This window comes from Rhea americana, unplaced genomic scaffold (assembly GCF_003343005.1).
Source record: "Rhea americana isolate MKP2758 unplaced genomic scaffold, rheAme1 scaffold_250, whole genome shotgun sequence".
Lineage (NCBI taxonomy): Eukaryota > Metazoa > Chordata > Aves > Rheiformes > Rheidae > Rhea > Rhea americana.
Window position 1 is genome coordinate 542,828 of NW_028186369.1, and position 15,644 is coordinate 558,471.

At 45.4% G+C, this 15,644-nt stretch overlaps 1 protein-coding gene across 6 annotated transcripts in view; it reads right to left on the reverse strand.

Moving 5' to 3' along the window:
• Window positions 1-15,644, reverse strand: part of LOC146594720 (ankyrin repeat and fibronectin type-III domain-containing protein 1-like) — a 302,120-nt gene that overhangs the window by 77,740 nt on the left and 208,736 nt on the right. For all 6 annotated transcript variants that reach the window (XM_085307013.1, XM_085307012.1, XM_085307010.1 and 3 more), the window contains one exon: window positions 14,254-14,294. In XM_085307013.1, the coding sequence (XP_085163139.1) occupies window positions 14,254-14,294 (41 nt within the window). The remainder of the gene's footprint in view (window positions 1-14,253; window positions 14,295-15,644) is intronic.

A 15,644-nucleotide genomic window follows, 5' to 3' on the forward strand; every position in this document is an offset into this window, starting at 1 on the left:
CCCTCTGCTTTCCCTTCCCTGGGAGAGCAGGAAAGCTAGCAGTGCTAGGGGCCCATGGACTCGGGATAAGCTMACAGGGACTGTTGGCCTCTGGCCTTCCCCAGTGCTCTCCCTACATAGCTCATCACTATGCGATCACRTTAAGTATCTCCACCCCCTTCTTTAGTACCAGAGCAAGAGGTCCAGCTATGCCAGAAGTGATGTGCCCAGGGACACACATGGTAACTACAACCCTGAAAAGAACCAATTCCTGCTTCTCCGCACAGCATCCCACCCAGTCCAGCTCCTGCTGTTTGTCTTGGAGCCCCACGGGCAGATAACCTGCAGTCGGTGACAGACTACACTGTGCAAGTGCTGGGGTGTGTGGCTCTGCAATAACCCAGCTCTCCAGCTCAGGAATGTCCAAATAAATACAGAAATACATAAAAAGGACATAAATAAGGTTGCCTGAGATGGCTGTTTGTCTCTCGCCTGGCCGGGACCCCCTTTCCCCCATTACTGTTTGATTTGGCAGATGACAGTTGGATAATTTGTTTCCATTGCAATGAAGTCCTAATTAACTGGAATAAACTTTTTACACTAAGTGTGTTTGTTTAACAAACTGGCTCTTTCAGAGCCTCACCGAGACCTGATTGATGCATTTGAGGGGAGTGGAAACATGCYGGGTGCTTGGGCATTAAAGATGCAGTGTCTGAGCAGGCCAGTGCTGAAAAGGGCTCTCTCTGTGTTTGGGAAATCAAAAATGACACCTCTGATGCCTGGACTGGGGCATGTATTTCAGCTTGGCCTTTGTGTACAAATATTTAGGGTTTCATATTTACTTGGCAGTCCCCTCAGATTTCTTCTGTACAATTTGGTGTGGAGACAGTGGAATTTATGCTGGGCTGTGATTGATTCCCCCTCCCGGTGCATTCCCTTCTCTGCTGCCTGCTAGGATGAGCAGGGCCTTGCTGCTGGGAGATGATTCCATGACTACACTCAGCACTGATGGGAGAAGATGGGATCCTGTACACTGAGGSTTCAGCAAGGCTGAAGTCACAGCTAACAACCAGCAATAGCCAACAAAATACTTCAACTGCTTTTTGCCGTACCGAAATTAAGATACAGGATACAACAGATCTGCTAGTCAGTGGTCAATGATCCTGCAACAAATCTTTGATTAAATAAGAGGGACAGAAGAAGGAACATGGTAGGCAAAAGATGATGAAACTACTACCTGGATGAGTGCAGCACTGGCCAGTCTGAAGACAGGCACCAATACAGTCCTTCTGACTCCAGTGGAGTCACCTGGAGGGTGAAAAGCTGAGCAACCGCACAGCTTCTGGGTAGCATCTGAGCCTTAATGAACTCCAAGCTGTAGCTGTATGTCAGCTGCCTAACAAGATAGCAGTATGTATAATCAGCACTTCTGGAAAACAAAGCATCTCTGACATCTGAGGGGGAGAATGAACGCAGCTGAGCTTGGCCCCTCCCTGGCTTCTTTTTTCTTCATATCTCATACAGTAAGGAGAAACCGATATTGGTCCCTGCTTGAGCACTGTCAGCTCCAAAGATTTTCTTGAGGCWCCCAAGCTTTTTGGAGGGCTTGGGTTTTCTATTTTTAAGTTTAGAAAGGGTATTTTGCGTTTTCTGGGGTGCAAGAGTTCCTACTCTGGAGTAGGAGGCTGTTTTCTTGTGGCTTTGTATAATAGCATGGACTGATAAGGACAATAAGAGGCCAACAGGACATTGACGACAGGATCACAGGACGCAGGTCAGCCAGCACCTGTAGTACCCCACTGAACACAAAAGGATTCTCAAATGCTCATTGTCAACCAATCTCCCATCCCCACATCTTCTCCGGAATCAGAGCCTTGAACAGAAACCTCAGTGAATGTCTTCAGTCTATGAGTGACTGCTTATGGGGGCTACTGGGATTTAGCAGATCTCCCAAAATCACTCAGTGAAATATCCCTGTTTAGTTAGGAAGTCCCCTATAACACACACACAGGTCTCCCCATAGTCAACCTGCCACTGGTGACCACAGCTTGATTTGGTCAAGCTTTAATTAGGTATGAAGACCATTAGTCAGTGTTTTATTATTATTATTATTATTATTAATTGCTGAAGGCTTAGCTCACCTTCAGTTGCATCTTCTGGGTGTATTGGAAGTCACCAGTGGTGTGACAGATGACAGAGATCTGCAGTCAGTAGAGAGATTAGGCACTTCTAGAGCAGGATTCATTTCCTGATAAATTAGCCAGTGAAGATGGGTCAGACATATCTGCAAAGGGACCTGAAATCACCAGTAGAAATGCTGAAGCCTGTACTCTTTTACATGGTGTACCAAACCCAAACAACCATACCCTCTTCTCTTCCTGCTCCACACATCATAGGAGTCTCCCTCTTATTCTGATATCCACTTTGGTTAATGACAGAAATCTGTGAGAAAGCTCCAAGTTTTCAGATCTCACCTCTGTTGTTATGATGCAGTAAAGACTAGATATTTTCCTCCTTTAATGTACTTGAACACAGTGCATCCTAAGCAAATGAGTGCTATCTACAGGTCTCCCCATAGGCTACTCAGCCCAAGTAAATCAGTGTACTCAGCCTGATTATGCCTTGTCTTCCCAAGGCCAGTAACCACAACAGAAACATGCTGCAGTTAACAGAAACCTGGCTGATTGCTTTCAAGACTGTCACTTCCACCATCAAAGGCAATTTTTGCATTTGCTTCTTGGGAGCTTAGAAGGCTTGAAGAAAGGCTGCAGAGACACCATCTATAGCATGCAGCATGCCTCACATGCAGTCACTACTGGAGGAAGAAAAGAGACAACCCTGATAGAGACGATGTGCAGTCTGTGAGAGTATGGATCAGTTTTGAAGGACATCATTGCAAATTGCCAGTCTTTCCCRGGAGATTCTGCCTGTCAACAGGCTCAGACATAGCAAAACACTACTTTACAAAGCAGCATCTCTGGCAGGTGAACACAAGAAAAACCTCTTCTTAGCCTGTCATACACTAAAGAACTGTTCAGACATCAAGCAGGTTGGTTGTGCAATACATCATGTGAGGATCAGCTTCTGAAGTGATTGCAAGGCTGATGTAATTTCTGATCACTCCGTGGCCCAGCTGTCTATCTGGCACTGCAGGTAAAAGCATGTTCTGAATTTATCAGAACTGTGTATTTGAACCAAAAAAAAATATATATATATAAAAAAAAGAATAATCTGTGGTTATTTCTTTTCTTTCYTACATACCAGAGAAGAATACCAGATATCTTGCTCACGCTGCACTGATGGGCAAAGTAGCAGGCTACYGTTCCCACCAGCACGTGCTCCTAAGATGATGCTAAGCGGCCAGGTTGAGTAAGTAGCATGAGAAACTGGAAATTTTCATTCATGAGAAGAAATTTAACGTAATTGACAGTACTGAAACCTGTTAGGATGATTCATGTGATCGGAATATTAAAGTCTCTGCGTAGGAAGAGTGAAGCAGAGAAGGAAGGAGGACACTATTTACTTAAGATATGTGCCATTATATTTTCTTTAGAATTAGAGATCTTTTAGAATAGCCAGTGCTTGACGAAACATAGATTTGCGTTTTCACTATGGACTGGGAAAAGGCACAGCACATTATACTTCATACACTGAACCAAAACACAGGACCGCAGGAGTTCTTCCTTAAATATTTGTTCCCAATGGACAGGAAGAAACACAATGCCTTACGGAGGACTTTGGTTTCCAAGTCCTACACTAGAAGTCCTACACTTTGGTTTCCTAGTCCTACACTAGAAGCTCGCAGACGGCAGTAATAAAACACCATGTGCACTTCTAAACACTGTAGATGATAACTTCCTAATAAACAAGGCACTACAGACAGCAAAAGGTCTAGAAGTTGCTAGCTGTCCAGAGATACAACTCCATCTGACTGCTGACCTAGAGGACCAACAAGGAGATGGTCTCAGTCRGTGACAATACTTACTCAGTACTCTAAAGTAGCTATTTTGACAAACCGGGAGATGGGGTAAAACTGATTGTAAAGAGAGACTTTGAAAAACGAGAGAGAAAAAATTAACAGATCTTTAAGGGGAGCTTACTGAATGTCCCTCACGTCATAATTTCATAGTTAGGAAAACAAGGAACAATTTCCACTTGTTAAATGAAGTTAAATGGAAATGGAATATACAGTAGGGAAAGAGTGATCCATATAAAAGAAAAATTCTACAGTATGTAGAAAACTGATAAGGGAAGTTAAAGATAGCAGGGAGAAATGCACACCTAGACAGGGACAATAAGTACATCTATTATTAGGAAAGAAGTAAATTCTAGTAATGGTTCTATTTTTAGGCAGAGGCTCTAGGAAAGGCTTCAGAAAGGGCAAATAGAGTCAATAAATATTTGTTTTGTATTTGGGGGCAAAAAAACAGAATGAGGTACTTCCTAGGAGATTTTTTTTTCTAATGCATTAGTAACCTCATTTACTTCTGAGATGCCCAATTATTAAACAGTCAACCCAAATAATTTGTACCCCAAAATTTTAGAAGACTTAGGAGAGCCTTCTGGGCACTGCGGCTCATTTTGAACAACTTCAAGTTGCCCCTTCCAGATGGCAAATGACTAATTTACAGTAATATTCAAAACCAAATRTAAGATGACCTAGTTAACCACAAAATGGTCAGCTTGACATACGACCCAGAAGCCAGGGCTCATCTAGGATTAAATTAAGAAATAATTAAAGGATATGAGTTATAATTAAAGTCAGTCAGCGTGTCTTTATGGAAAAGAGATCTTGTCAAATGAACCTGATTTAGTGAATACAGGTTTAGTTGAAAAAGACACCGTGTACATTACATCTGTGCAGTTAGGGTGTTAAGTGCTTCATGACATTCTGATTTTAACAGATAGTACTATACAATATCAATAAAGCACATTAAAGAGATTAAGAACCGGCTGACAGATCTCAAACAGTAGTCATCAATGGGGAATCATTAAATAGAGGTGTTTTCAGCAAGGCTCCGCAGGGAGCATGCTAGTCGATATTTTCATCGATGATCAAGAAGGAAAAACAGAAACCCTGCTCAAAAAATTAGCAGATGACAGAAAGATTGATATAACAGTAGATATTGATGAGGAGAGAGTGAAATGTGGCTTGCTGAGTAATATTGAATCCATTCAAACATTGTATATGTTAATGCAGCCCAGTGCAAAATTATACACCTACAAATAAGGATTGCAGGCAGTATTTATGAACAGAGACTGTATCCCAGACAAGAAAGAGACTCCAGAAAGGCTCAAAGGTCACCACGGGTGAACACCTCAACACAAGGCCCTAATGTGATGCTGTGATGAAAAGAGCTGATGCAGTTCTTCAAGGAGAGGAGAGGAGAGGAGAGGTATATATATAGCACTGATSAGACTGATACAGTCCTGCAATTAAAATGGTCATGCTTAAAATGGGAAACTAGAACACCTAAGAGGCTGGAGAGATGAGTYGCAAAATTGATCCAAGGCCTGGAGAAAATGTCCAGCAGCAAAAGACTTGAGCTCTAGGCAATTTATCGGCACCTCCACACCTTCCCTCCCCTTCCCCTCACTCTCCCCCCCCCCAAAAAAAAAAAAAAACACAGAGTGCATTTCAGGGGAAGAAAATATTAAATGCCAACCACTCTTTTCTCTAACAGAGACACAAGGAGAACCACTGACTGGGAGCTGAAGCCTAGCAAGTTCAAATGACCTTCAGGTCAGGACTAGATACTTCTCAGAGAGGGATGCTTAGGCCAACCACGACCATCTCAGCTCACAGCAGAACCAGGTGGGCTGCATTTACATCCCTATAGCACATGGAGGCCAAATCACATGAGCTAAGAGCTGCTTTTGAACCTACAATCCCACAACAGTGAATCCTGGTGCTTAACTGGAGCTCAGAGGCCAAGCAACTTGGTCAAGACAGGTGACTCAGGAGACAGTACATCGCTTTGGAGCGATGAAGACTTGTGGAGCCACTGAGCAGCAAAATGGGAGCTAGCTCCTCAAATGCTGGGGTTTGGGACTAGAAGTCCCAGTGGCTATGAGAAGTTCCTGTCAGATACTGTGCTGGAAGCAGGGTACACTGAAAACCTCCACTCTATACAGTTTGAGAAGCACTAACTCTCCAGCAGATAGTGCTGGCAGAGTGGCTCAGAAAATGCCTGAACCCATTTTCTCCCTCTCAGGCACCTGGTTGCACAGGCTGTGGGAGTGATCGCTGGCGTGGGTATGAACATCGCCTCCTATGCCAAAAGCATCTCTGTGTTGACTCACTTTGCTCTCTTGCTTAGAATGCAGCCTTGGACGGTTTATTAAAAAATGCCCATCGTCCAATGCCTAATCCCCTTTTCTGATTAATGCAGAGTGTAGCAAATGTAAGGGGGCTGCAGCTGGTGCATAKGTAGCTTCTTTGCTGTTCTCAGCTCTGAGCTGGCAGGGTCATCCTCCCATTCAGCAAGAGGGAAATACAGTGTCAGTTCAAATCGGTGAYGAAAACAGATGCCATTTCAATGGCTGCACCACATGACCTGAGACCTCCAACAACAGACTACCAAGCAGTCATGCCCTTTCACGCCCACATCACCCCCAGCCCAGCATCACTCCAAACCAGGAACTCAGTTCTTCTCTTCATGAGTGCTCTGTTTCTAGAGTGAAGCAGCAAGTTCTTCCCTATTTTCACTCAAAGCACTGGTTCTTCTGCATGTTTCTTCTGGAGGAATATTGCTGAGGGGAAACAGGTCCTCACATAGCTTTGGGTCTCAGCAACGATCCACGGAGCCTGCTGGCTCTCAGACACCTCCTCATACTTGAATGCACTTGATAACAAACACGAACCACTACTGTGTGATGGCTTAGTTATGGGCAGGATGAGAAATACGTCAGTAGACTGGGGAGCAGGTGGTAGCCAGCAGTGGAGCCCTTGGCCAGCTTTGGAAGAAGCAGCAAGGAGAGGGCAGTCCACAGTAAATGAGATGCTCTTTCCTTGGCAAGAGGCACAGCAGAGAGGCACCASGTGAGGATCATCTCCCAACCCCACAGGAGGCTCTTTGGGCAAAGCCAGCCCACTCAATGCTACCAGGCAAGTGCCCTGTTTGCCAAAACACATGTCCTGAGGTCAGGGCAAAGGGAAGCATGAGGATAGACATTGAGTCCATTCGTGGCAACGCTGGGGACTGGGATTCAAGGCCAAGCAGGTTTTTAATTGGGTTGGAACCAAATTATAGAAAACAAACCCCTGCTTTGATTTAAAGAAAGGGGCTTGGGGGGATAGGAGAAAAAAGYCCTTCAAGTTTCTATGGCAACTGGCACAGTAAGAGCCTACATCGCAGTATCACTTAACACATTCAAAGCTGCAGAGAAACTGCTGAAACTTCCTTCCACCAACAGGTCCAGAAGGGGCCATTCCCAGCTGTAGCGTGAGCATGCTGCAAGGGAAATAGCTGAGTCGTTCCTCTTTCTAGAGCAGGGTAGCATGGGTTAAAACAACCCTGACAACTCCTACTTCTGTCCTGTAGGTTTGAATGCTGAGGGACAGCTGAAACCAAGTGGCACCTTGGCCATGAYCTTCCTTAGGCCAGGCTGGGTTAGTTCCTTGCACTGTAGCTGACTTCCAGAGCCCAGGCCAGGCTGGGTATTATGGATGCTGGTACCATACGGGCATAGGGAGAGAAGGGGGTCTCTGGCCTCACAAATCTGAATGTAGAGCACCTGCCAGAACACCCCACCACAGTCCCTCTGCCCCATCAGCCACAGTTGCTTAGAGACGAATATTCCCATGTAACAAACAGCAAAAATTAGATTGAGTAAGAAAGAATTGCATTAATTCATAATTCACACCAACTGTGGGCTTTGGTGGGTCTTATGCGACACACAATCCAGTGCCGTCCTCCTAGGCTGCCTGGTGACAAGATAGAAAGCGGCTTTGACAGGTGTGGAAAGCAACATATGRGCAAATTTTAACTTCTCTGTGGGGAGAGAGGCTGAGGATTACAGAAGACACCAACTTTCAAGCCTTCTCCTCATAATATTGAGTAGGCTGCTCTGGGATGAAGAAAGTGTGGTTCGGCATGCTGTTCAGCATGCTGCAGCTACTCAACACTCTCCTAATGTCAGAGGAAGGAACAGCACCAGTCTCCATGGGAGAAATCCATTTTCTGCTCTCCCTATCCCATCAAATCAGCAGAAAGTCTCCAGAAACTCTTCTGGGCACAGGGTGTTATGGACAGATAAAGACCAAGCAGCCTGTGTTTAAAAGTCTAGCTCATCAAACACTAAGAGAAACTCTTCAAAAACCCAACCGAAAGCACTAGAGCCTTTCTGAGGCTCGAKTACAAGTCTGTCTCCTCACTCTCTGCAAACTTCCAAGGCCACTTTCTGTCACCCCATGAATCTCCCACCATTCATATCTGCTAAGCTTCCTCTCCCCTCCAGCTTTAGTCCAGTCCTGCTCTCCATCTCCAGACCAGCATTTGTTGAACCATGTCATTTCTCAAAAGTATCTCTTAAGACTCTCCTTCCTTTCCCAGCGCTTAAGGAGGCTTAAAACCCCTCCACCTCCTTGTAACTTAGGCTCTGTATCCACTGGCCAAACCCTTGGGGAAATATTTTTTTAAGCTTGGTATAAAGTTTCAATGGCTCAAACTGTGCTGCTAGGATACCTTTACCAGCATCGTAAACTGCTCTACTTAATTACATTGTATGCTGAGGAGTTAACTCCTTGACTCTTAAGGAAACTGGCTTAGCCAGGATTTGGGGTTGGAAGCTAGGATCACACATTTATGATCCCTTTTGGAGAACTCCATTCCCCTCAAATTGCCAACCCACACCCTATTTTAAGGTCATCTGCCCCAACAGACCCCCGTTCCTCTCTTCCCCCACTGCTGTGCCATCCCACTAYGAAAAGAGAGGTTGGTAACAGCACTTCAGCCTTTCCCAAAACCTAAGTCGAGAGAAGCATTCTCCATATATATGAACACAGTTTTTGGATGATTTCTCTTAGTGAGTTTCTCATAGCCTAAGAACAGCTATCTAGAACTCAGTCTCACTTCCCCGTACCCCACAACCCTCCCTTACCTGAGCTGTATCGTCTCTTACTCCTTTCTCCATGTGAATCCTCCTCCCACTGCTCAGCATGTTGCAGGTGAACTTGCAGGTTAAGCTGAGTTACTTTATGAATTTCTCAGCTGAATGACTCTCAGCCACTGCTAAAGAAGTCAAACATGGCATATATGTGTATTATTATTGCTACTACTGTAATAATAATGTCTGAATTAAGAAGGCAACACCCCACTTAGGAACACATCTAGCTTTTGATGATGCCCTTTAATGCTTCCAAAATGCAAATACTGATTTCCTAGATCCTTTAAAATGCCAAGGTTTTATAAGATAATGATTCAGCAACAAAACATTCACTTTAACCCAAACGCTGGCACAGAAAGATCTTAATCTAAAAGATCAAATGTTCTATCTTAAGAGCAGGGTGACAATGAACTAGCTCCAGAGACACTTTGGCGTAACAAATACTACGAGGCAAAACAAACAGGAGATGCTGCTTTATGTAAAGTGGTTTCAAAGGCTTGCCGTGTGTGTACATGTCTGAGGCGTAAGCACAGAAGGTGGGTGGTGGCCTTTAATCTGAAATGAAGACAGAGCCATAAGATACACATATTAAGGGGCTGTGGGATTCTTCTGGAGCAAGGTGTGGGTTTTGAGGCATCAAGTCTCTTCAACATGATCATATCTTCCCAAGGGTCTGAACAAGCAGATCAGTCAAGAAAATTTTGTGTTGCTACAGCCTGGCGTATAATGACTGCTTGAGGATGAAGACTCTCTTGACAGATAAGCATTGCTCTCAGCAGAGGACACAGCATACGTAGTGAGAGCAAACAGCTCCTGCTCATGCAGCAGATCAGTGACACTTTAATTAAAACCAGCTACTTCAGTCTACCTCTGCTAGGGGTTGTATGATTATTATTACAACCAAGATTTCTTTCTGGGTTTGAAGAAACTGAGTTATAATCAGTGCCTGACACCAAAGAGCAACTAGATGTTACAGAGAATCAGCAAACACATCAGCCTTTCTTGGTCAGTACAAGAGTACTTACGGTGCCTTTCAACCACTCCTTCCAGGACAGTTATCAAGCAAAAGCATCTCTCACTCAGGAGATCCTATTCCTCTCTTACACTGCAATATACAACGCACATTCTGACATTCAAACAACCTGCTTCAGAAACACAGCATGAGAAAGACGTCGGTGCCCGTTCTAAGTGGACCCAGTAAAAGGTCAGAGCAGCTAACATAGGTGGTAAAACCTGTGCAGATGTGGTCTTGGTGCTGGAGCGGTGGTCATCCCCAAGTTGTGAGACTCCTCTCTCAGGAAGTTTAGCCACAGAAATTATTTGAGTGTCTGTTCTTCCTAAGTTGGTCTCTGGTCTACCCAGTTCTCAGGTGATGTATTTTTTTTTTAAAGATCAGTGCTTCAATTTTCATGACTTCAAGCAGTGTTTTTGCATTAATGTAGAGGGAATATTATCTCACACAGAAAGCCAGGAAACACAACTCCTGACATTTGCTACCTCCAGGAGGAACATACATAACTACCCTCAGCAAAGGAAATAAAAGTGCTCCCAGAAGAGCAGACATCATCATCATTTCAGGTCTTGCTGGCTCAGTCACTGGCACCTCTGACTTCCAACTGTGAAGGCTGGAAGTCCACTACTCTTTCTTGAGTGCTTGCAGTTCTAAATTTTGGGCAATCTAGGATGAGATCTTTGCCTCAGACTTTCTTGGATGGACTGGTCAGTGGGGAAGAGCCTCATGTAAGGGCCATCAAAGCCTGGTGGATGAGGACTGACACCTCCCCACACTCACAGGACAAACAGTAATAAAAAAGCATTGCTAAGACGATTTCTGGGGTCTATGTGGCTGACAGTACAGCACCTAACTCCAGAGGTTGATGTGTGTGAAGGTGAGCCACAAGCTGTAAGAACTAGGACATATTGACTGTGTAGAGAGATTCCTTACAGCAAAGGCTGACAAAACCAGAAAGCAAGCCACAGACAATGACCAGTTACACAAAAAAGGAAATGAGATACAGAGAGCAGTTCTTTGGTGAAAGGGAGATGAACTAGTGAGGTCTTAACTGTTTTTATACTTCTATGATCTATGTCTGTTGTATATTAGTAAGTTAAAACCCACAGTACTGACCAGAGACCATGGACACTGTTCTGACACGTCTACTGCAGAGAAAGCAATATGGTCAGCAGAGTCCACTGCTGTCTCAGAAGGACAGAACAGGAAAAGTTATGAAGTTTGCTCTGGCATTTTGGAGCTGGAGGGCTAGCCATCTGTTACCAAACTTCTATCAGATCACCAGCCTAGCCACACAGATGTGTTAATAAAACATTACTGCTCAACTCAGTTCTGGGAACCAGCTGCAGGCTGCTTCCCATGGTCTTGCTGCTCACAGCCAGCTCACTGGAAACAGCTGGCTTTCCCAGGGCTTAGAGAACACATCTACAAAAGGTGCTGCAGAAGTGCTGAGCTCTCCTGACCCTCTGATTAGTCTCCACACACAGACCTCCAGCAGCTGCCAAGGAAGCACCGCCCTGGAGCCCGTGCATAGCAAGCAACAGAAAGGGAACTGAGGAAGAGGGCTCTACACCTCTGCACATCTGGGTTTTTTGCCACCGTGGGCGTTATTGAAAAGTACCATTCTCTACTGAGGAACAGAGGCTTCAGTCCTGCAAGATGTTGAGGTCCTTCCCAGTCTGGCCCAGCTGTGAAGGCCAGGCTGCAGTAGAGAGAGCAAGTTTGTCTGGAACATCAGCTGGTAGACCAAAAAGCCAAAGCAGGCAGTAGGCAGTGGTGCCAGGCAACATTATAGTCCAAAGCTCTACCAGTCCCACAGCAGAGAAAGCACAAAACAACCACTGAGGAATGTGAATAGCATGGACGTTAATCAAAGTCACCTATTCTGACGAGTCAAGTCACATCCCAACATCACAAGCCACTTGGCCAAACAATGGTGGCCCCTAAGCCTTGTGGCACAGGGAAAAGAAAAGGGACAAAAGCAGCTTAAGAAGAGCTGAGGGGCATCAGCACATATGTGTTATTTCTGAAAGCATCTTTTTTTTAAGAGATGCTAACGGGGAACCAGAGAGCACCAGTAAGATAACCTGTATCTACAAGACTTTCTGTACCAGCACCCACCACTCTAACCTAACAATTTTGCCACTTCAGTGAGTGAAGAAGCCCGTGCTCTCTGTCATAAGGGAGAAATACAACAAATTTAGCATCTAACATGCCAATATAGCATGAGCTATAACAGTAAGACTAATTTTTGCTATCCAGCTTCTAAATTGCTCATAGGAATGAGCTCTTAGCATTTTTCCTCCAAACTTCTGCCTAGAGGCCTCACGAAAGCTTCAACTACCATAGGAATACTAGAGATGCTTCAACCTTTTTAAAGTACACTATATAAGAGTGCTATAGTAAGAAGCATAGAAATCTTGGATGACTATTATTAAAGATCACAAAAGCATATTTATAACTCCTTTGCCAAATGTGTGTTGATTTTATCATTGTATCCACGATGATTCCATAAAGTCCTGGTATATCTCTCTGATCTCCCAGAAATCTCGGCAGGATTAAACAGCCTGAGAAATGGCTTTGGCTTGATTTTCAGAAGTGTCGAGCTGCCAGTGGTCTCAGAAAGCTGATGATCACCACTGCCTTGGGGTGAATGGGCAGAGGAGCTCTTTGAAATCAGACCTTTCTGGTATGGACCTAGGAGACCAGTGCTGAGCTTTAGCGGACTGGGCAGAGGCGGGGAGGGCAAAGAGTGGAATTTTTATTAATTTAAAGAAAGAGGATCCAACAGATGAGTTAAAAATGCCCATGCACCCCAGTACTTGCTCTCCACATCACAGAGCTCTGGAAGATGCGCTATGATAAAGCTTAAAATCCCAAGTGTGCTGCTGAAAAATTTGTTTCGATGCTAAGAATAAATCAGACAAAGCAGTGAGGGAGGATTGTCACTCTGCTCACTGCATCCTCTGTGTGCTACTGAGGGGCAGATCTGTAGGAATATTTTGGAAAGCAACAAGGAAACATCAAAAGCAGAAGTATAGTGAATTTTGGAGGAGAAGGGTTTTTTTTTTTTCCTCATCCAATTCATTCTGAATATTCCAGAAACACCCTCCAATGACAATAGTGCACATCAGACCACAATTCCACAACTTCTGGAACAGGAACAATCTCTAAAAACATACCTATGGCATATTTTTCAGAGCAGAAAAAGCAATAACATAAYGATATTTCACTTCCCCTAAACATAAGCAGGAGTGATACAATATCCCACGTGTGAATACGATGTTTTATGGTCAGGTCCAGAACTGAACTGTGGCTTTTACAAGAGGTTGCCTTTAGCCAAATAATCATGATGCCAGATGCCAGATTTCCTTCCAGCAAAGAGACCCCTCCTGACTTGAAGGTGCCGTTCTGTAGTGAGGCACCTCACTGCARTGTTGGGTGCAACAATATAAGTCGCTGGAGAGTGCACGCCATGTTTGCATTTTAATAAGGGTCTCAGAGGTTGACAGCTTTTTAAAGTGCTCCGTTTGCTCTCGCTTACAGACTGTTGCAGCCAGCCCAGAGCCWTGGCCAAGGGCATGCACTAGGTAACCAACTGCTTGTGTTACTGGGGTGATTTGCAGATCCTTTGTTCACGCTCATAGATCTGAGGGCTCCAGAGAGTCCTCTTCCTTTTCTTTCACCCTTATGGCTCACCGCGCTTTACAGAACACTTACAGTGGATGGAAAACGACAGGCATCAACGTCAAAGCACCGGCTGTGAAAGATGTGTTCTAACACCAGCCAGCTGCAACACAAAACTAAATCATTCGATTCACCAAAGCAGCTCAGCTGTGAAAAACCAGGGCCGAGGGAGCCAGAGGCAGGAAAAGCTACCTCTGCAGGTCCTACTCCCCTGGCCGCCAGGTACCAGCTCTGTCCCTGAGGCTCACTCAAGCTGTTTTGATTCCTTCTGACCTGATCTAGTGATTTGCATATGCCCTGAAGCCAGAATGATTGACAGCCCTTCCACTGTTATCCTCACTTGTGTAATCGCAGCAGCTATTCTTGTACATTGAAATGTCTAATCTTAGTAAGCCACAGAGCTGCTCGATAATATGGAGCAACTGGGAATTTCCATGCAATTACTCACCACAGCTACTGGCACTTACTTTGGTTGGTAAAAGTCCTTCTTGTCTGCTGACCCCAGGCTCTGCAAGACAAAAGACAAAACAGACASGTTTAACCCTTTACCAAGCAAAGGTAACCGATGAGCACATGAGATAAGCAGGAAAAGCCACACATATCTTTTTTTGCTGATTGGTTGGTGTCTCTGGGCAGTCTGGAATGGGTGGGGGCACCCCATGGCATTTCTCACATGCAGGTTGCACAGGACCTCCAGTGAGGTCCTGTCCTCCAAAGGCCCTGTGGGTAGACCCTATAGTGGCTGAGGACACAAAATGCCAGGAAGCTGGAATCTGCCCCTGGCTGCAGATCTCAGCACCTTGGCAGGACACAGTTCCTGCTACCAGGGCACTGTGGTACYAGTTGAGGGGATTACAGAGTATAGGGGGACACACAGCAACAGCTCTCATGTCAATGGCTGAAGTCAACATTTCCCAAGCCATGAGATGGCTTCCCAGCCTCTCAGGCAAACAAGAAAAACAGTGGTATGAGCCGGACTTAATTTATTCGAGTATGTCTATGTCTCCCATCACCTGTGCACGTGTGGCATCTTGCAGTCAGGAAGAGACTTGTGTTCTCTTGACCCAGCCCAGCCAGAAGGAGGATGAGGTGTAGGGCTGGCAGAAACTGAGCAGTCTATTGCCTGCAGCAAGTCCTTGGCAGGGTCGAGGGCTGAACCCGAGTCCCCCAGCCTTTCCCCAAAGACATAACCACAAAATTCTTCCAGCTAGAAAAACTGTATCAAAGCCGAAGCACACGTCTGCAAGTCTGGGTACCAGTGACAGCCTGACATACACTAAGGTTCCCATACACCAATGTTTTCCCAAGTATCACCAGCTCCTCCACCAACACAATCCATTAAAAGTCTAACAGTGTCCCAAACCACCAGCTCAGGGACCACCAAAGTGCCAGTGCCCTACAAGGAGCTCCCAGGCACACCGGGACTCTCCTTTGGAAGCCCTGGGCGATGACTCCTTGACTGGCTGTGCACTCCCGAGGCCCAGCTTGCTGTGCAGCCACACATGTTCTGCACATCCTCCTTCAGGTGCAAGGCAGGGCATATGTGTAGGAGCCATCGCATGTATGAACACGTGTGACTGCATAACATGCATGGAGGGTATGCACAAACTGCCRCGTCTTTTCCCACTGTCAAGGGGGACCAGCTCTGATGAGGCTCTATGGGCTCATACACATTCACCACCCTCTTCCTCAACACACCTTACGCTGGAGGCACCCATGGCCTGGAAGACATCACCCAGGGCCCCAGCAGACTGAAACTGGCCCTGCTGCCCCGCTCYGAGGCCCGTCCCCATGCAGCATTAGGCAGAACTTGCTTGCCTTGTGAGAGGTAACCAGAGAGGACAGAGCATCCCAGTAC